This window comes from Halichoerus grypus, chromosome 4, assembly GCF_964656455.1.
Source record: "Halichoerus grypus chromosome 4, mHalGry1.hap1.1, whole genome shotgun sequence".
NCBI classification, from domain to species: domain Eukaryota; kingdom Metazoa; phylum Chordata; class Mammalia; order Carnivora; family Phocidae; genus Halichoerus; species Halichoerus grypus.
In genome coordinates, this window is record NC_135715.1 from 161,684,390 (window position 1) to 161,706,834 (window position 22,445).

Below are 22,445 nucleotides of genomic sequence, written 5' to 3' on the forward strand. Positions count from 1 at the left end.
CCTGTTCAATAGGGAAATGCAAATTAAGAATTCCAGTGAGATACTACTTTATACATACTAGGATGGCTAAAATTAAAAAAGACTGCTAAGTGTTGGAGAGGATGTGGAGACATTGGAATCCTTAACATATTGCTGATAGGAATGTAAAGTGGTGCAGCCACTTTGGAAAATAGTCTGGCAGTTTCTCAGAAAGGCTGAACATAGGGTTACCATATGACTCAGCACTTCCTCTCCAAGGTATGTACCCAAGAGAATTGAAAACATATGTTCACATAAAAACCTGTACACACGGGCACAAGGGTGGCTCAGTTGGTTGAGTGTCTGACTCTTGGTTTCAGCTCAGGTCATGATCTCATGGGTCGGGATTGAGCCCAGTATTGGGCTCCGGCGCTTGAGATTCTCTCCCTCACTCTCTCTCTCCCTGTTCCCTAACCCCTGCTCGTGCATGCTGTCTCTGTCTCTGAAATAAGTAAATGTAGGGGCGCCTGGGTGGCTCAGTCAGTTAAGCGTCTGCCTTCAGCTCAGGTCATAGTCTGAGAGTCCTGGGATTGAGCTTCATGTGGGGCTCCCTGCTCAGTGGGGAGCCTGCTTCTGCCTCTTCCCCTCCTCCCTGCTTGTGCTCTTTCTCACACTCTCTCTCTCAAATAAGTAAATAAAATCTTTAAAATAAATAAATCTTAAAAAAAAACAAAACTTGTACACAAATGTTCATAGCAGCATGGTTCATAAAATTAGGAAACAACCTAGAAGTTTATCAACCGGTGAATGGATAAATAAAATGTAGTGTATCCTACAGTGGAATATTATCCAGCCATAAAAAGGGAGTACTGATACATGCCACAGCATGGGGGAACCTTGAGAACATTACGCTAAGTGAAAGAACCCAGATGCAAAAGAATGCATATGATTCCCCTGTAAATGTCCAGAATAGGCAAACCTGAAGAGACACTTTATAGATTGGTGGTGACCTGTTGCTGGGAGGCTTGGGTGGAAATGGAGTGACTGCTAATAGGTGAGGGATTTTTTTTAGTGTGCTTCTAAAATTAATTGTAATAGGGTGCCTGGGTGGCTTAGATGGTTAAGCGTCTGCCTTCAGCTTGGGTCATGATCCCAGGGTCCTTGGATTGAGCCCCATGTCTGGCTCCTGGCTCAGCGGGGAACCTGCTTCTCCCTCTCCCTCTGGCTCTCCGCCTGCTCATGCACTCTCTCTCTCTGTATCTCTGTGTCTCAAATGAATAAATTAAAAAAAAAATTCTTTAAAATTGTAATGGTTGTACAACTCTGTTCAATAATCATTAAAAAACCAAAAGTTTTACACTTTAAATGGGTGAATGGTATGGTATTGTGAATTATATTTCATAAGCTCTTATAAAAAATACCTACCAACCAACATTAAAAACAAATACATAAAATACAAATATGTTTGTCTAGAAATAATAGATGATATGGTAGAAACCAAAAAGTAAACTGGGAGGTCATATAACAGTATAAAGAGTGAGTACAGGTGCTCTGAGGTCAGACTGGTTAGCTTAGATCCGGGTCCTGCCACTTGCTGACTGTATGAAGTTCCTCAGGTTCTTTGCATTATAATATCTGTTGTGTTGTCCTAAGGATTAAATGGGATAGAATATTATAAAACACTTAATGCAATTCTTGGTGCATAATAATTGCTCAGTAAATCTTAGGCTGTTTGAGGTAGGACCTAATATAAAAGAAGTAATGAACCAGTTGGGTTTTCACCAGGTTTTTCTGCCAATTTGACATTGAACTTACTTTTTAAAGCTTTTATTTTTTTAAATTTTGGGCTATATTTTATTTTGTTTTTATTTTTTTAAAGTAATCTCTACACCCAGCATGGGGCTCAAACTCATAACTGCAAGATCAAGAGTTGCGCTCTACTGACGGAGCCAGCCGGGTGCCCCAGGCTTTTATTATTAAAAGTATTTAGGGGCGCCTGGGTGGCTCAGTCGTTAAGCGTCTGCCTTCGGCTCAGGTGATGATCCCAGGGTCCTGGGATAGAGCCCCGCATCGGGCTCCCTGCTCTGTGGGAAGCCTGCTTCTCCCTCTCCCACTCCCCCTGCTTGTGTTCCCTTTCTTGCTGTGTGTCTCTCTCTGTCAAATAAATAAATAAAATCTTTAAAAAAAAATAAAAGTATTTATATGCTTATCACAGAAATTTTAGAAACAAAAAATACCAAATAGAAAAATTATATCTTAATAAAGGTGTTATTTTTTTAAAAAATCAAATAGAAAAAAATCATCCAGAGTCTCATCCTGTAAAGACATTTTCTTCTGTCTTTTTTTCTTTGCATTTCTTGTTGAGATCATACCATATTTTCTTCTTTAGATTTCTTTTGGTATTTAACATGGAAAAATGTTATTACAAATGCTTCAGGAATATTTTTAATATTTAACATTCTGTAGAGCATCTCCCAAATTTCGGCCATACTTAGTTGGGTCAAGTATCTGTGTGCTTAAAGCTTTTTCTATATTTTTACTTTTCTGGGGAATGATTTTCCATTATTTGGTTAAGAACTTTGATATTTTGGGGGAGGAGTCTTTGACTTTTCTCTTGGGCTTTCCAAGTTATTAAAAATTTTTGTTTGTATTTCATGATAATGTAGGTTACTTTTACTGGGGAAATTCCTTTAGTATTCCTTAACAATCAAGGGACAGTATTGCTCTTCTGATAGTACTATAGTCTACAACCACTAGTTAACAAAAGGTCTTTTTCTTGGGCTTACGATGGATTTATTACAGTTGGAAAAGAATTCTCACATACTTTTTTGAGTGGTTCTTTCCCTGGAAATTCAGGGGGGAATTATTTGTTATGAGGAATAAATGCTGCCAAGTTTCTTAGAAGAGAATCTTTCACATCTCATTGGTTTCCAAAATTGACAAAGCTCTCAGATGCTTAAAATGTCATATTTTTAAGGATTATTTCAAGAAATACTCTCATTAGAAAATATAGCCAACACATTTCAGAATTGTTTAGGGATTAGAATCAGATGTTAGAAACAGAGGAGTGGGAGATGCCGGCATCTTCACAGCCACATAAAATAATTTAGAGGTGAGAATTAAAATATCATGCAGGTGTTTTCTGGCTGTTTGTTAACAGCCTCAAGCAAGAAAGGCTTCCCCTAGGATTTCCTTACTTTATACGGGCTGGGAACACTATAGTTTTGTAGCAGCCTAGGTGGGTTTGAGAGCAAAGGGATAGTGAGGTAGAAAAGGAAAAAACTTATTTTCATCTGAGGAATCAGGGGCATTGCACCTTAAAAACGAAATTGCTGCTCTGCACTGGAATCTTCATATGCCAGTCCGGAAAGTGATTGCTATTCTTAAATTTTTAAAGATCTTACCACTTAGAAATCAAAAGAGTAGGTACTTCTGCTATGTCCTTTATTGAAGAGTACTGCTGCAGCTTAGAAGAACTAAGAGGTGGATACCAGATGAGAACAGTGATTGCTGGAGGACAGAACGAAAGTAATGGGGACAGGGTAGGAGGGATCAGGGCCACGCGGAAGCCCTGATGCGTTCTAAATTTTTTTTCTTCTTCTCTTACCATTGCAGACATCAGTTTTCCCCTCCCTTTTGTTATGTTGGGCTCATATTTGTTATATTCTGGCACATATTTCTCTCCTAGATCTATGTTGAATTGCTGACCAGATCTTTTTCTATCCTACTTGCCTCTCAAGGCACATTTTTCTTCCTTTGAAAATTTAACTCTGTATTTCTTTTCCCTATTCAGCTACTGCTTGAGTGGATATTCTTCCCATCTTTCCTACCTCTCTATTGTACACAGTCTTATCTCCACACTTTGAAACAGGTATTTAAGTTGTAATATAGATTGATCTTAGAAGATTCAGTAGTGGCCAAACCTTTTGGTGATCTTTTCTTTCTTTATTGGCTAACTCTCAGTTTTTAGACAGAATTTGATCGTTCTATTTTTCAAGATTTTATTTATTCGAGAGAGAGAGAGAGAAAATGAGTTGAGGGGAACAGAGGGAGAGGGACAAGCTGACTTCCTGCTGATCAGGGAGCCCAATGCGGGGCTCCATCCCAGGATCCTGGGATCATGACCCAAGCCAAAGGCAGACGCTTAACCAACTGAGCCACACAGGTGCCCCAGGCAGAATTTGATCTTTAAACTGTAATGTATATAGACATACAGAGAATGTAAATGGAAAAATAAATCTTTATAGTGGAGAGTAATCTAATTAAAACCCTTAATTGATTGGAAAATATTCTGATTTGAAGAGAAAGAAACAAAAGTTGAGAAAATAGGAGGTCCTTGTTCTTGATGTTTCCAAAGGATAGATCTTAGAAGAGAGATTTACCTTAGTACAGTGAAGAACTTTTAATCTTTCAGTGCTGTCTAAAGATGATCTCTCAGTTACTATGATAACTCACTTATATTTGCATATACTGATTTATATTTAGAAATACAAATTTTATTACAGAAACATATATAGATATGGGAAAAATAAATTATACACACATGCACATAAAATTCCCTAAGAGTCCTTGAAATGAAGCATGAAAGTTTAATCATCTTTTAAAAATTTTTAGATATTTTAGAGTATGGTTTATGTGAGGAATGAAATCAGAGGCCTGTTACCTTCTACTTCTGGAACAGTAATAGTGTGTTTAATAAAGAAAATCTTTCCTAGGCAGCTTGAGTGGATTACTTTTCTTCTAATTATATAACTAGTTAAATTAATTATCGTTGAACCTTTGCTTCATTTACTTATTAAATTGCTTTGTTGACCTTAGGGAAGTGGCAGTTTTCTTTCTTTTCCTTTTTTTCTTTCCTTTGCTTTAAATAGACTAAACTATTGATAAATACTTGCTGCTCTTTAGATGATATTTGAGAAAAGCCTACCAGCTGTGTAGGGCATGACTTCTTAGCTACCTTGACAAGCAGTAACTAGATGTACAGTTCGTTATGATACTGGCAGGTTTCTGTGTATGTGCGTTTCCCAACATAACAGCCAGAAAACTTAAGCTTTCTGTTCTGAAGATATTCATGGTTCTAAAACCCTTGTCAGAGCATCCTTCCCTTCTGGTCTCCCTTTTCATTTCTATAACTTAACAGTTATAAACCAAATGCCATATCTGAAAATGGCATCCAGTGCAAGCTATTACTTGTTTTGTGACATTCAGAAAAGAAAATTAAGCTTAGAGTTGAGTATCTTTCAGTTAAAAAAAAACAAAACAAAAAACCTGTTTGTTAAATATGTACTAAGTCCTGAGATCTTTCTTGGTCTGCCATTATTTCCTGACACGGGAAGAGTTCAGGCATAGGTAGGATGAGTGCATGACAGAAATGTTCTAATATGCTCTCCACTCGAGGCTCGTGAGCTGTAGATTTCTTTTAACCTCTAACTGCTTTAGTCTGAATCCGTTTCCTGTCACCTCACGATTTCCTTTCTTATATGGGATCAAGTCCCCATTCTTATGTAACCTTAATTACTTCCTTACAGCCCCCAGCTCCAAATAATAGGCACGTTGGGGTTAGAGCATTTTAAAAGGGGACACAGACATTCAGTTCATAGCACCAGCCTTGTTGAATAAGCCTCATGTCTGATCTAGACTCTTAGGCAGTGGCAATAAGGAGATGCCTAAGAGGCAACATTGCTTCATTATTCTTGGGCCCCTGAGTCTCACTTTCTCTGCATGTAACCTGGGGAACACTGCAACCACCTCGAGAGTGGTTCTGAAAATGACATGAGAGGACCTGTGGTGTTTGGCCCATGGTGGATGGATGCTCTGTAAACGGTAGCTACAACTTTCATTTTGTGTTTTCCCTATTAGGTATTTTATTCTTAAAATAATTTCTTGTCTTTTCACAATCTTTTTCAGGTATCATTTTCTTCTAGTAGTATCTTTTCATTTTCCCCCTTTTTAGTCCCTCTGTTCCCCAGTATTGTCTCCATACCCTCAAGCTTCTCATGTTACTATTCCCTTTGCACTTCCATCTCTTCTTTCTGTCCACTCCAGATTGAAGCTTCCTCTTGGCTTTTTTCTCACAAATTTTCCAAGGATGGAAATTTGCCTTTTCTAAAGATTATTGTTGTGTTATGCTTATTTTAAAAAGTTTTTATTTATAAATTTATATTTTATTTATAAATTTTATTTATAAAAATTTTATTTATAAATTTTAATTTATAAAAATTTTTATTTATAAATTATTTTTATTTATTTTATTATATTACAATAAATAAATATTTTTATTTACAAAAGAGGAGAAATACAGGTTTAACACGGAGTTCTATATCATACAACAGGGTAGTATCCACTGAATGGAAACCAGTGATGCTTGGCAGCCCTGTTACCTTTGTCTCCTTGCCCACCTTCCCCTGAAAGAGGTTTTTCAAAGAAACCCCCCTAAATGAAGAATCACATTTCTTTACTAGATAGCAGGACAGTAGGTGGGATGATCTTCTGGCGCGCTGTTGCTATTAACTTTAGCAGATACCTCTGTCATTCTTGTTTCATATTTTACTTTGAGTATCTTGTCAGGAAACCATGTAATATCCTTTAATTATGTAATCAATTATTTCTTTTCAAAAGTAATGCTGTGCCAGTGGAAAAAGAAGAAAATGAATTATATCTTTTTTTTCCTTAACATATTAAAATCATCACAGGGAAGTTATGCTCATTTCTACAATCTTGCTGCTATATGTGGACTTTGAGACTGATTTTGTTTTTTCCAACCAAAATATTTTTCTTTTTTTTTTTTTTTAAGACTTTTTATTTATTCATTTGACAGAGAGAGAGACAGCGAGAGCAGGAACACAAGCAGGGGGGAGTGGAAGAGGGAGAAGCAGGCTTCTTGGTGAGCAGGGGGCCCGATGTGGGGCTCAATCCCAGGACCCTGGGATCACGAACTGAGCCCAAGGCAGACGCTTAATGACTAAGCCACCCAGGCGCCCCCAAAATATTTTTTTCTGATAAATCACCTTTTAAAAAACTTTTTCCCAGGGGTGCCTGGGTGGCTCAGTCATTAAGCGTCTGCCTTTGGCTCAGGTCATGATCCCAGGGTTCTGGGATCAAGCCCTGCATCGAGCCCTGCATCGGGCTCCCTGCTCGGCAGGAAGCCTGCTTCTCCCTCTCCTACTCCCCCTGCTTGTGTTTCCTCTCTCGCTACGTCTCTCTCTGTCAAATAAATAAATAAAACCTTTAAAAAAAAAAACAAAAAAACTTTTTCCTTGGACTATAGATAATTGTGACACTAGAGGACTTTTAAGTTATGTTCTAAAATCTGAACTCTGTTACAGTCATAAAAGAATTTTTGATATTGACATTCTTTTAGTATTTCCCTTTATCCATACTCTCTTTACAGTCCTCATAGATGTGAATAAACTTCTGAATTCTACCTTGATTGTCTGGAGTTTTGGCTTTAAATTATATTTTGTGTATACCAAGGAGCATGTTTGATGGTTACTCACGCTTTTTGTGAGGCCTGTAAGCTTAATTTTGATTTATTTTAGAGTTATGCATGTCAATGGGAAGTATGCTTCAAACTAGAGAATTTAAAGGAAACATATTAAAGCTCTCTTCTCCACTGCTTTTTCTTCAGGCTCCTGTTCCAAAGAGTGCACTTATTCCAGTAATTCCCATCACCAAATCAACAGGCTCCCGGTTCCGGAATAGTGTGGAAGGATTGAATCAGGAGATTGAAATAATCATTAAAGAGACTGGGGAAAAGGAAGAACAACTTATAGTAAGTAATCCTGTATCTTAAAATTGTCCTTCCACATTAACTGTTCTAATTATTTAAAAAGTTACAATTTCAGTTTCCATATTTACTTATGTTCCTTCCTCCTCGTTGAGAGACAATGAAAATATGTCTCTCTTGAAAAACTTTATCTTAGCAAGTGAATGAAAAGTTGTCATTTCTTTGCATCTCCTAGAGACAACTGATACGGCTTAAATTTAGGTCCCTGAACAGAAACTACTTTTTGTTTATCCATATTTAAAAATCACTAGACAGGTGATACACTTCTCATTTGCTGTAACTCCATGTAACAAAAGTTTAGATTCCAAATTTGTTGGAGAGGGAGGGATATGACTTCAAATACTTTCTAAGCATGAATCTACCTCTTCCTTATTGTTTGATTGTGAGTTACTATTTGGTTGACTTTGTGATCATGAAGTGCAGTTCTGCTTACCTATAATACACATAAGACACCGGGAGCCTGGGAAGCTCAGTCGTTAAGTGTCTGCCTTCGGCTCAGGTCATGATCCCGGGTCCTGGGATTGAGCCCTGCATCCAGCTCCCTTCTCGGTGGGAAGCCTGCTTCTCCCTCTCCCTCTGCCTCTCTCTCTCTCTCTCAAATAAATCTTAAAAAAAAAAAACAAAAACATATAAGATATAAGAATGATTCCTATGTAAGACACAGAAAATTCCTGTTTATATTTAAAAGCATGTCACAGAGTATATTTAAGGTTTCATTCTTCAGTGAAAGAGGAATTGGGGAGTTTGAAGTAGTATTTTATTCATGCTTAAGATACCCTCTCCATGAAGATTAAAGGTTGGTTTAGCTTAGAAAAACACAGCTCCCACACCCTTTTGTCCATCCTGCAGGATGGGAGTAACCCCCCGATGTCATAAAGGTAAATGAATCAAAGGTGTACAGGGAGCTGGTTTTCCTGCCAAGTGAGCCACACAAGATGTCCTCTGAATGTTCTTCTTGATTTCCCCCTATAATTACCATTGCTACCATTAACCTTTCCCTTATTAAGGAAGGTTTCTTTGGAAAAACTCTTTCAGGGGGATGTATGTGGGCAGAGGGAGAAAGTAACAGGACCTGTCATCAAGTATCACTAGTTCACACAATGGATAACCTTCTCTTCTGATACGGAACCTAGGGTTATACCTAGATTTCTCCTCTTTTCTCTTTTACCATGGCATCTGGCACAATAGGGGAAGGTTGATTTTGGGTGCATTTCTGGTGAATTTTGAAATCGATGATAAATACACGTATGTTTTTAAAATTTTATCACAGCCACAAGATATTCCAGATGGCCATCGTGCACCGCCCCCCCTCGTCCAGAGAAGTAGCAGCACACGCAGCATCGACACGCAGACCCCCGGGGGGGCGGACAGGGGAAGCAACAGTAGCAGCCGCTCTCAGTCTGTGTCCCCCACATCATTCCTCACCATCTCAAACGAAGGTAGCGAAGAGAGCCCTTGTTCGGCTGATGACCTGCTTGTTGATCCCAGGGATAAAGGTACAACACAGGGGGAGTTTGTTACCAGATAAATGAGCACCACCTATTGTATTGTTCATTTTGTTCATTTTGTGGTAGAACACACACACTTAAGGCTACTAAGGTAATTACTTTGACATACATTCTTAACATAGATTTTAAAAAATTGAAGTACAAAACAGTAAGTTTTACTATAGCGCTCAAGTGATGGTCTAGTTGTGTGGGTTTATGGACTTCTGTTTGTACCTTTTTTTTTTTTCTTCACTTGTTAATGCAAATTCCTTATTCATGAGAAACATTCTTTTTGGTATAAATGAACATTTGTCTTGAAAAGCACTTTGTTCTCTTTCACCTTAGTTGTATTGTTTTTACTACCTTAGTATTTTTAATTGAACTTGAAACCTTCAAATTAATGTTTTTTAGAATCACTTCTTGTGAAATTTCTAACAAGAATTAAGCTGATTTATGTCAATGCAAAATGAGTATTGAAGGCAAGCCTATAGTAAAAGGTTGGAAGGCTTACTTACAGTACTAAACTACCTATGCAACTTAAAAGATAATTTGGAGACTTAAGCTGTTTGAATATTAATTACTAATGTTCTTGACTTTTAAAACAAACATGACCTGTCATTTGTCTATATCAGGACAATATTTTGTTAGTCTAATCCAAGTTACTCTGTGTACTTGAGAGCAATAATATATTTGTAAATTCTGCAGCTCAGTTTAGTGGTCATTTATTGAGAACCTATTACTCACAAGTGTGTTGAATGTCCTAAAAAGTTACAATTGGCCATTACCATCAATTACCTAAATTACTGAGACTGTAACAACTGAAAAGAACATAAGATTTCCTGAAGAAGTCAGTTAAAGGTATGGGCAGTTGTAAATGTTATTATTTGAACCCTTTTTTACCAGCTTCTAGGTTAAGTAAAATATGGCTATTTCAACACCCTCCACTAATTAAATCACAACCCCTGGGGGGTTGGATACAGGTACCAATAGTTTTTAATGCTCTCAGGTGATTCCAGTGTGCACCGAGGTCTGACACGCACAGAATTAAACCCTTTGGTTGGGCTGTGTGTTCCTTATCAGGAATCTGCATAATTAACTACTACTTATTGTTAGGATTAAAAGGAATGGTAAATACAAACCTTTTAGCACAGCTCCTGGTACTTAGTGCTCAATTAAATGTAACACTGCCCCCCCCTTTAAAAAAACATGGCTATTAAAATCTGCCCCTTGTTGCCCATACTTTTTCCTTTTACTTCAGTAACAAGTCGGAACTCCGTGAATTTTGTGTAATGCTTTATTTCACTTTAGGAGCCTGGTGACTGGTTAGCTTCTCTGAATTTCTTTTATAAGAAAACAGGGCCACAGTGCTACTGCCCGCAAAGAAAATTTATAGCTTAGTTGACACAGACTGAAAATTTAGAACACTTAGGTAACATATCAGGAATTTTAAGTTAATGTAGTAGAAACTGAGGATATCAACACTGAACAAGAATGCCAGAGTTAAAGAAGTATTTGCTTTGATAGGGTAAATTTGGAAAGATTTCAAAACTTCGAGCTAGACTTTGAAGGAAGTTTTGGCAAATGAATAGAGATGGACCTCTGAAGTAAGGAGAAGCCTTTGGTGCACAGTGCAGGATGTCTCCTGACTGCTGGAACAGAGATTGTAACTTAGAGGAGCAGAGAAATCAAACTGAGAAATTCTGAAGGGCGGGCCGGGAGCGAATGATAAGCAACCAGTGAAGAGCCATCTCAGTTACATGTACTGGGAAGAAAGGAACTGGCATTTGAGTCTGATTGCTGCGTATATATCAGAAATAAGGGAGCAAGATATCAGTGTTAAGTGCCGTGAATTAAGTGAGATAGGCCTAAGCTGTAGTAATTGTAAGTGGAAAAGAAAATTTTTTTGTTTATGCATTTATTTAGCAAACATTAATTATCTCCTCTTTAGCAGGTATTGTGTCAGATCTTGGGGGGTGGTGTTGATGAGTAAAACACTGTTCTTACCCTCAAGTAGTTCGTGGTGTCGGGGGAGGCCATATACAATTAAAATTTAGTATGACTGCATTTGTGTGGTAGTATTTCTTAGTAATCCAGCATGCCATTTTTTGCAGAGAATGGGAACAACTCTCCTTTGCCCAAATATGCAACCTCACCAAAACCTAACAACAGTTATATGTTCAAAAGGGAACCTCCTGAGGGCTGTGAAAGGGTCAAAGTCTTTGAGGAATGCTCGTAAGTATCCCCCCAAATAACTTTTATTATGAGAATTTTCAAGTAAGTTGAATAGTACAGTGATCACTCCTATATATCCACAACCTGGATTCTGTAGTTAACATTCTGTTAATATGTGCTTTGCCTGTGCATGGTCGTGGTAGTTTTTGAAGTGTGTAGAAATAAGTTGCAGACATCATGACGCTTAACCGTAACTACAATTTAATATTTGTTTCCTAAAAGTAACCATAGTACTCCTACATAACCACAAAACCATTATCCCGCCAAACAAAATTAACAGCAATGCTTAATACCAACTAATATCCAGTTGTTTTTCACGTTTCCTCACTTGTCCCCAATGTGTCCTCTGTGGCTGTTCTTTTTGAATCTGTATACAGTCAACTTCACACATTGAATTTAGCAGTATTTTTATTCAAGGTAGACCATGGATCTCACCTAGTGTGGTTTCCTTCTTTCACGGATTGAATTCCCTTCAGATTTTATGTACTTTTGGTTTCTAGTTCTTTAAACAGTATTAGAAGTATTTTGTCTGTATTGGAAATAGAATTCTACAACTTTGTAGAATCAGGTTACTGTGATGAAGATAATGTAAGAAGCAGGATTTTAAATAGTGTCTAGTACTGTTGGTATGTGATCTCCTGTGCTCATATTTCTGCTGACTGGTACTCTAGGGAAGTACTATAATTTTAGACGCAAAATTTGCTCAGAATTAGCCTTAGTATTTTCAGTAGCCATGGCTCCTGGCTTTGTAAGTGGTGGCTACAGGGTTGTAGGTATGTGTGAGATAGCAGATGAGGTAATGAACGTTATTTGGGGGTGTGACGGTAGTACCGAGCCCTCCCCTTCCAGTCTCGCTATGGTTGCACGTCTAAGAGTCACCCTTCTGGCTTTTTCTCGTTTGTGAAACCTGAAACACAATGTGAAGATTGTCCAGCCTTGTCTGACTCACATCATTGATCTTTTTCCTCCTTTATGAACATCTTGGAATCATTTTGAAATATGGCATCCTTTTGTTCCTCTGTGTGCTCCTACTGTCAGTGCTTCCTTTAACCTAAATTCTGAATAATTTTGCCACACAAAGGGCATTGTTTTTGAATTCCCTCAATTTCTATACTAGGAAATCCCAGATGTCAGTCTCCTATCTGCTTTTGTGACAGTAATTGAAAACTCCGTTTTAGCAACTGCTTCCCCCCCACCCCCGCCATGCCTACTATGTTAGTCTAAAAGCTTGACTGGTGCAAGTGGAATTTCTCTGGATCTGTTCCATGGACTCCCTGAATCATCGTCGTCTGGGGTATGAGTTGGAACTGCAGATTCCCAGGCCCCATCCCAGGCCTAATGCATAAATATGGAGGTAGGACCTGGACTGCGCATCTCTAACAAATACCTCATATTTTTTATGCCCAATTTGCAGATGCTGGCTTGGACTTTTCCATGAGAATTCTTAAGACGTGGAATCATTTTACTAAGTAAAAATCAAATGGTCTAAATGGACCTTTTTGGAGTTGAGCTCATTGATTTACTCATTGGTAGTTAAAATTGCCCAATGCAGGGATGCCTGGGTAGTTCAGTCAGTTAAGCACCCGACTCTTGATTTCAGCTGAGGTCGTGATCTCTGGGTCTTGGGGTCGAGCCCCGTGTGGGGCTCATACTCAGCACGGAGTCTGCTTGGGATTCTCTCCCCCTCTGCCCCCCCGCCCCCCGCTCGTGCTCGTGTGCTCACTCTCTCTTTCTGAATAAATAAATAAAATCTTTAAAAAAAAAAGATTGCCCAAATGCAGAGAAATTGTTGATTCGCTCAAAAGCAGTTTGAATTCCTTTTATAAATGACTTTAAGTGAATATTTGTTGTGTAGGTTGGTGTCCTGTGGTACCTGCCTTAAACTCTTGCATTTGGAAAATTTCTCAGGACTTAATATCTGAACTATGTCTATACTGCTACATTATTTGTATCTAAAGGGAGGGAAAAATGGATAGGGGTGTGTGTGTATATGGCTGGATAGCTAGATCAAAGAAATAGAAGGTAAACCCTAACATCTTACATGGTTTATGGCATATCCATCTGTTATTAGAAGGGTACTCTTTTTAAAATGTACATAGTTTGGGGCACCTGGGTGGCTCAGTCGTTAAGCGTCTGCCTTCGGCTCAGGTCATGATCTCAGGGTCCTGGGATCGAGCCCCGCATCCAGCTCCCTGCTCAGCGGGAAGCCTGCTTCTCCCTCTCCCACTGCCCCTGCTTGTGTTTCCTCTCTCGCTGTGTCTCTCTCTGTCAAATAAATAAATAAAATCTTTAAAACAAAAATAAAATATACAGTTTGTTATACATTATACTGATATAAAAGATGTGTAGCATACAAAAACTTACTCTTTTTTTAAGCATTTTCATTACGTTTCAAAAACAAATGAACAGCAGTAACCCAAGAATGGATTCCTTAGAGGTAATTTTAACTTTCTATCAATAAAACAAATTACTCAAGGTCTAAAAAAATTAGTCTCTTTTGCCCTACCTCTGTCAAAATGAGAGCAAAACCCACTGGGCACACTAGGAACAAACACACATAGATTATTGGTCCTAATTAAAAATTTTAGGCTTATTTAATCATTCTTCTAGAATATTTTTAACTCTTCTGGTCTAAAAGCAGTAACTCTGATCTGACCTGGAGATTGGAGTGGGGTGAGGGTTGATCTCTGGTTTCTAGAAATGCACGTTTATTTACCTGAAAGAAAATAGGTGGTTGAATTTAGACCCAGAATTTAAACCACATTTTGTACTTTCAGTCTCTGTATTCTTTGTGATACAGTACATACCATAGCCATATCGTTTCTACTTAGTCCTTTTTTAAAGAAAGTCAAATATGCTATTTCTTCCTCCAAACTAATAAATTCCTTGGCCTCAGTTACCTTAGAGTCCTAGATATTATGGCCTCTTTGCAGTATAGAGGTATTAGTAAAAATATAACATGACCCTCCTTGTCTCTCTCCCTCCTTTCGATTATAAGTAACTTGGACCCACCATTTTCTTTGCTGATAATTTATGCCTGCATTAAAAAAAACACACAAGCCTTTAAAAAAAAGACAGGAAAGAATTCTTTGCATCAGTATAAGAATACCTAGAATTACTATGCAGCCCATCCATCAGTTTTTCAGAAAGTTAGCTTGCAAACAGTTATATCCGCTTTGAGACACAATCCTTTTGGAATAATTTCTTAAGGAAAAATGAAAATTTAAAATTAGTTCTGAGATTTTTTTTTTTCTATTTATGGTTATTAAGTTGAAGAAAGCTTTAAAGTAGTATTAGTACTTGCAGCTTCGATTACCGTAGGTATATACCGGTTTTCCACTCCAGTGGTGGTTAATATGTTTCTTGGGTAGTATGCGTCTAGAAAAATGTTAGGGATCAGGAGTGATTCCTCTTGCTAGGTTGGGGTGGCCACTGGAAGAGGGAACATTAAGGAAGGTTTTTTGTTTTTTGGGGGGTTTTTTTGGGGGGGAGGTTGGTGCTTTTTACTGTTACTGTTTTGTTTGATCTTGGTGCTAGTTACTTATTACTGTTTATATTATTTTGTGTGAGATCTATTTTAATGAAAGCAGTAAGGAAATTAAGTAATTTTTAACAAGATAACCCCCCCAAAATTAATTAACTAAGGAGGATTGGCCTTTTTTCCCTAAAAATGAAAGTTATTTCTAATAATTGCACCTTCAGAAGAAAATTCAAGCATTTTTTAATTATAGAAACCTAACCTCGACCTCCTATCTTCTTTAAGGAATTGAAAACCATACTCTCATACAGTAAAAATAGAGGAGTGTGTGCCCTTCTTATCACTAATCTATCCAAATACACTTGTGGTCCTAAAAGTGCTTGATGTTGGAACAGTGCACAAGTAAAACATCAGTTAAATGATTTCTTTGTTCTTAAATTATTGTATTTGTCAAAGCTGTCCTTGGGTAGTATTCACTATTAATAAAATCTGCCCACCAAAAACATTGTCTACTTGGAGCTTTTTTTGGGGGGGGGGCACCATTCCCATTCCCCAGGTCTGTTGTTTATTCATTTCTTTTTTATTTTAAGATTTTATTTATTCATTTGTTAGCACAAGCAGGGGGATTGGCAGGCAGAGGGAGAAGCAGACTCTCCACTGAGCAAGGAGCTCCATGTGGGACTCACTCCCAGGACCCTGGGATCACCACCTGGGCCAAAGGCAGATGCTTAACCGACTGAGCCACCCAGGTGCCCCTGTTTATTAATTTTTTACAACCCAGCTCAGATGTTACTTCCCTTGTAAGCCTTCTTGCTACCAAATTCTCCCTCTTCCTCTGTGCCACAGGTTATCCACTCCCCTGTGCTATTTTTAAACCTTTTACAAGACATTTTTATCACATCTGTCAGACCCTTTATAGGCGTTCTTGACCTTTTTTTGTGCTGTGGACACCTTTGGCAGTGTGACAAAGATTAGAGATGCTTGAAGTAATTCATAACTTCTCTGAATAATGTTTTAAATGCAGAAAACATGTAAGATTACAAATGGGATTAATTATATTGAAATACAGTTCTATTCTCAGTATCTCCCTCCCCCCAAGAACTACATATTTAATCTGTCTCCTTGTAGATTGTTTCATTTTTGGGTCCCCAGAATCTATCTAGTGCAGACTTGGCACACTTGAATATTAATTTTTTAAATTTCATTAGGAGACATGAGAACCATGCTTTTATCATATGATCAAATTACCTTTTCCTACCTGAATCTTGATTTACTTAGGTTCTCCCACCTTAATTTCTTTTTAATTTTGTGGCACTTCCATGTTACTTTAACAATTTAATTTTTTAATATCTTTATTTTCATAGAATACCATTAATACTAGTATCCATTTCCAAACATTTGGGTTAGTTTTCAGGAGTACCTGGGGACAGGAAGGGACAGTGATTAGTTTTATTTTGATTTTACATTTCCATTATGTTTCTCAGAAAACCATCATGGTTAACTCAAAAAATTTCTTTCAGTCAAAGAGATTTTTAAGCACACTTGAAGAAAAAACTCATGCCTGCCAAAGTTTAGTCATGCACTGTTGGAATTTAGCAAAGATGGATATTGTATGTCATTCCTTTCAAGATAGTACAGGCTTTGGAAAAATTGTAGTAGTGGAACATATTTTTGTCTTTAAACAGCTAGAATTTCTTTTGCTTTAGGAAATTCTTTATTTAATGGTTGTCTTAGATCTTCATTGAGATGCAGTGGTCATCAGCCTGAGTCCCCTGTGTGGTGTACCGGGCTCTCCAGGGAATTGAAAGCAGCAAAGATGAGTGATGTCCTTTTGGCATTCTAAGATACATATTTTGAATTATGTGTCTCCTTCCACTTTGGCCCATAGCATTTGAAGCTTTTGATATAATTTGAGTTTTGTGTTCATGTATCTATAACTTATCTGTTTAGAAAAAAAAAATAATAAAAGAACTTACTTCCGGTGATCTGTGACTTAAAACTACCGGGTTGTCTGTTCTGTGCCTAGGCCAAAACAACTCCATGAAATCCCAGCCTTTTACTGTCCTGACAAAAACAAAGTGAATTTCATTCCTAAAAGCGGCTCTGCCTTCTGCCTCGTCAGCATCCTCAAGCCACTCCTTCCCACACCAGATCTCACCCTCAAGGGCTCTGGTCACAGTCTGACAGTTACCACTGGTATGACCACCACTCTGCTGCAGCCTATTGCTGTGGCCTCCCTGTCTACAAACACAGAGCAAGACCGAGTCTCTCGAGGAACGAGTACAGTCATGCCATCAGCCTCTCTACTCCCACCACCAGAACCCATTGAGGAAGCTGAAGGATAGGTCACAGCGCAGTGTGGCCGTTTTTCTGGGCAACTGAGAACCTCCTCAGATCATTTCATTATGGAGGCATCACACGCTCCCAGTTGGCTGTGAAGTGCTCCGGCTTTCTGTGGCGACGAGTCACAGTGTGACTTCTGGAAGAAGGCAGCGCCCTCTGACGGCTTTGCTCACTCATGAAGGCCAGCCCTCATTGCTTAGCCTGCTTTTTCTGAAAGCACCGGTTGAAACAAGAAAGGTCTCATTATTTACTTTTGGAGGGCTGATATCATATCGTTTTTTGTTTTCAAATTAAACTTCTTAAAAAAAAAAAAACTGATCCCTGCAAACATAATTCCTGAAGGGAGACATGAATGATGCTGCAAGAACCATCTTTTATATGAAAATGACTATTTTATAATACCAATGTTACATTTTCTGAAACGGAGCAAACAGGATGTTCAAAGATTCTTTGGTGGCCTCTTGTTTCTTGTTTCCCTTTCTAGGTGTGTGCTTTTCTCAGCTGTTTTCAGCTTTGGGACCAAAGGGATTGTTGACATTTTCCCAGCAATCTTAATCTCATGACTATGTTCTTCTCCCAAACAAGAATTGATAGGTAAATGCATTGAACAAATATATAACAAGAGATAAAAAGCAATATTAAATATTAGTACATTATGTGATTTATGTTTTTTGATGTCAGAAGTTTGTGCTTTGGGTGAAATACTTGTAAAACTGCTGTTTTCTTCACTATACCTGTACACATTTCACCATGTGGTCAGAAAAATTATAGTCTGGAGACAAGTGCTTTAATATGTTCTCACCCATCATTGGAACTTGGTTGAAAAGTCAGTGAGCCAAAAGGAAACTACCCAGTGTTGATTGCTAGCTAGGAGTAAGGAGCCCCTTTGGTTTTCTACAAAATACTTACCACATGATCTCCCTTTATCATCACTGTATCATAGTTCTAAGAGGTCCTAAAATGACTGTGCATGGATTTCCTCCTTTGCTTTTGTGATGTTGTTGTCTTGTGGAATTGGTCAGGGTTAGTAGTTTGCCAGGAGTGTAATCCATTGAATAGCAATCCGGAGTCACAGAATCTTGCGACTGACATTTTCTTTATGGTGGTTGGCACTGAGATATGTTGCTTACAGATTTTGCTAGTTTTCCTCCAGCATTCCACACAGTGGGGAAGACCGGCCAGGAGAGCTTTGGAGCATATAAACAACAGGGATCTTTGAAAAATCCATACAGTTTTGGATTTAGGCTCATCTTAATACAATCACTGCCAGTATCACCTGACAACAGTATTTCATGTTTGTGTGTGTGGTAGTGAAATTAAGGAGCAGCTCTTTTTAAAAATGAGTTTCTGCAAACAGTATTGATAAAAAGCATCCTTCTAAGATCTTCATATACTACCTATGATGCAATAATTTAATGTTCCTATACATATTACAGGGAGAAAGAAATTTAAATACTTGTAAAGGGGATACAGTTTAGAAGGTTTAATATGTCAGTTTGTTCAGACATATACCATCAGGGGAAACCTAGCGGTAGCAATAAATCTTCTGAAAGGACTTCTTATACTCATGCACCTTTAAAACATCCAAGTAATTAAAATTATGCCCTGTGAAGTTTAAAATGGAGATGTATTTAGGCAAATTAGATAAATTCAAATATTTGAATAAGTCTGTCAGGTTTCAGTTGGTAGCACTGATGAATTTTGGTACCTTCTCCATCCAAAACTAATTTACTTGGAATTAGTACATTGTGGCTTCTCAATCAGTAAAACTCAGTTATTCAGGATCTAAATTTTCTGGTTGGTTGGTTTCTTGAGAACCTTGATTCTTTGCCTTATTTGTTATGTGTCTTGACTTTACCATTTCACCACTGAGAACTGCTCTATCAAAAGTACAGAAGAAAAGGTAAAACTCATCAGGGGAGTTGGTATGAATGGGAGGAGGAGGAAGTTAAAAACAAGTTTTAAAAAACTCTCAGTTTTTTGATTACTTGAATTCCATTAAATCTGTTCTTTTCTTTACCTTACACTTATTTTCTTCTGTCCATTCCTGTAAATCGCAAGGGTATTTTATAACTAAAATGCCACTTTATAAACAGTTTTTCCCTTTACTCTTTTGTGTATATTTGTGTAATTCACATCTTTCTGTAGAGTTTCATATATCCTTAATCTAAAGTAATTTAAAACCAGAATGGGAGAACAAGTTTAAGAGTTATTATTTACATAGTCTTATAAGTGGAACTTTTAATGTTTGGTTGCAAGGAGAATGTGAATTTGCAGGTAAATTAATTGTATGGCAACCAAACATATCCCTTGGGTTTGGGAGAAATAGAGCCTGAGATTTGAAAGAAAGCAAAAAGGTACAAGGTACAAACAACTCTAACTGCCAGTGCCAAAGGGCTAATTTTTAAGCATATGAGCTTTATTGCAGTCTTGAAAAAATATTAACCATAGGTCCATTCAGCTCTTTTGCTTACCCTTAGTTCACAGATGGCTGATTTTTTAAAAAATGGATCTACTTTCAAAAGAATATTTTCTAAAATTACATTCCATAATTATCTTGTTATTCTGTAGAAAACTGTACAGAAGATAAATTAGAATAGCTTCAATGGGAATATAATTTAAATTTTTAAAAGTTTTAAATAAATTTACTTCTATTGCAGTAAAAGAAATAGGTGACATGTATATTTTGGCAAAAGGAGCTATTCTCTGGTTATTTACTTGGTCTTAAGTTTCTTAAGTTATTTTGTACTCTTGATTTCTTCCTTGTGATGATGAAAACATAAAACATTATTGTTTCTGATCATGACTAAGTCTATTACTTGTCATGGCTTTTGTTAGCAGTTATATTTTTAAAATACCTGTTCTGCCTCTTTGGTTAATACGATGAACATGGATGCCAAAATTATTTTTGAACTAGAGTCTTCATTTTGTTTAAAATATTTCTTACTACTTAAGCCAAATCAGCCTTTTAGAAGGTGCTACTGCTAACTGTGGAGTAATTGGCAACAAGAAAGGCTCCCCCCCCCCTTTTTTTTCTTTTTAATGGTTGGCTTTTACTGGAAAAGAGATATTTTAAAAAAGGGCAGAATTTATAGCCTTCTGTATGTCCAAGATTAGGACTGGGGTTGTCAAGATTTTCTTCTGTTAAAGGAAATAAAAGAAAAATTGCCATTACTGAATTCAGTTTACTATTCTAAACTTAAGATTCATTCCTTAATGCTTGGAATTTTGATGTCTCAAAACTGGACCAGTGGAAGTGCTGAATTTGCATTAAAAAAAGCTAAGAATACTTCGCACTTTAAGGTTTAAGTTTTGCTCTGCTTAAATTAATGATAAGCAGAGCAGCCCTGAACAATATTTTGTTTATACAATCCTGTTGAATATAATTTATGTTTTTTTTTGAAGTCTGTATCTTTCATCTCTGTTTAAGCTGTGTAAATCTTTTTAAGATGCAATTTTTAAAAATTTTGTTTTTCTAACAAGAATCTCCCAAAAAACAGCATTTCTGATGGTGATAAATATTGTTATTATGTACTTATGTATTCCCTGTATCTGACACTGACACTTAATTGCTGCCTCACAAGAAAATAGAACTTTTATGTTAAAAATAAAGTCTGTTCTTCTTGCGAGTTTTTTTTTTCCGTGTACTTTTATGAATGCTGTTGCCTCTATTCAGATTTTCTTTTCTGTCTCAGGCTAGACACTCCTAGCCTGAAATAACTTATAAATAGTATATTCCTTTTCACAAATGTATAGAAAAATGAGTGTGTCTAAGTAGCAGGATATATAATATTGTCATTTGTTACTTCCTTGCTTCTCTTTACTTGTTCTGGAACTTAAAGTACCTGATCTTTGTGGTAAGTGATAAACACACTGAAAGATAATACATGTTTATAAGTAATTCATTACTTCATAGCTAGACATTTAGCTGGTACAGTCATTTAATTTTATCCTGAAGTACACATAGAGGATTTTTTCCTTTTGTTTGGTAATTCACTTTTTCTAAATCAGCCATGTTCTTCCATATCTACAGTGGTTTATATATGCAAGGTAGTTGTTTAGGCTCAGGGGTTTAGTCAGTATGCACAGAACTAGTTAGATATGCCCCAATGAAGGTTGCATACGGTGTATATATAACACATAGAAAGTATAAGTCACCACAGCAGTCAGTCATAAAAAGTGGTCATCAAATTACATTGTAAAAAATTCTAAAAACTATTTGTGGGGGAAAAAGTTAACTAGAATTTGGGGATAGCTAATGAATATATATTTACATTACAATGTAACATAGCATCAAATGCAAAGAAAATCTCAAATTGGTTCCAAATCTTCCATTTTTTTTTTTTTTCTCTTAGTCTTTCCCCTACAACTTTAAAGAGTTTGAGAGGAGAAAATTTATTTTTTTTAAAGATTTATTTATTTTAGAGCAAGAGAGAGCAAGCAAGCGTGGAGAGGAGGCAAAGGGAGAGGGAGAGATCTCATGACCCTGAGATCACTATCTGAAACCAAGAATCAGTTTCTTAACCGACTGCGCCACCAAGTCACCCCAAGAGGAGAAAATTTAGGTCTCAAGTTGGGTGTTCCTCTCTTCTCCCATTTATTTGATTTTTTTTTTCTTTGACTCATTAAATATACCACACACACAAAACTTTTTAGGTCTATAATCTTTTCTCCTTCAATTGCTTTTCAGTGGTTGGGTGTGAGATACAGTATCCTCTTCATAGCAGTTCCTGCCAATATATCAATATCAGTTGTTTTCCTTGCTAAGATAAGATGTGCTTTTAAAATAAATTTATTTTAAACTTCTACTAGAGCATGGTGCGATAATACAAATAGCCTTTGTATCTCTTTGGTTTCGTGTTTTTCAAACTGGGTCTTGAAATGAATGTAACGGGTCTAGCCAATATTTTGTTTTTTAATGAAGCAGAATAGGAAAAAATAAGTATTCATACATAAGGAGAGTATTATTTGTGTGTAAAACTTTTGCTAGACATAGATACACATTAGGTTGTAGAGTAAAATCAATTTTGTACTGTGAGTCGGAATCAAAATGATTTGAAAAATACTGCTTTAGATACAGCTTTTGTTTTGTTTTTTTAAGATTTTATTTGTCAGAGAGAGCACAAGCAGGGTGGGCAGCAGGGAGGGAGAAGCACACTCC

General features: G+C 37.1%; 1 protein-coding gene across 3 annotated transcripts in view; it reads left to right on the forward strand.

The window, feature by feature from the left end:
* The window catches only part of FAM117B (family with sequence similarity 117 member B), a 99,347-nt gene that overhangs the window by 51,468 nt on the left and 25,434 nt on the right, over positions 1 to 22,445 (forward strand). For 2 of the 3 annotated variants that reach the window (XM_036070710.2, XM_036070709.2), the window contains 4 exons: positions 7,586 to 7,729; positions 9,015 to 9,240; positions 11,343 to 11,463; positions 16,968 to 20,913. In XM_036070710.2, coding sequence (XP_035926603.1) covers positions 7,586 to 7,729; positions 9,015 to 9,240; positions 11,343 to 11,463; positions 16,968 to 17,286 — 810 coding nt within the window. In that variant the 3' untranslated portion in view covers positions 17,287 to 20,913. Of the gene's footprint in view, positions 1 to 7,585; positions 7,730 to 9,014; positions 9,241 to 11,342; positions 11,464 to 16,967; positions 20,914 to 22,445 lie in introns of those variants that run through there. The other variant, XM_078071208.1, reaches the window with a different exon arrangement.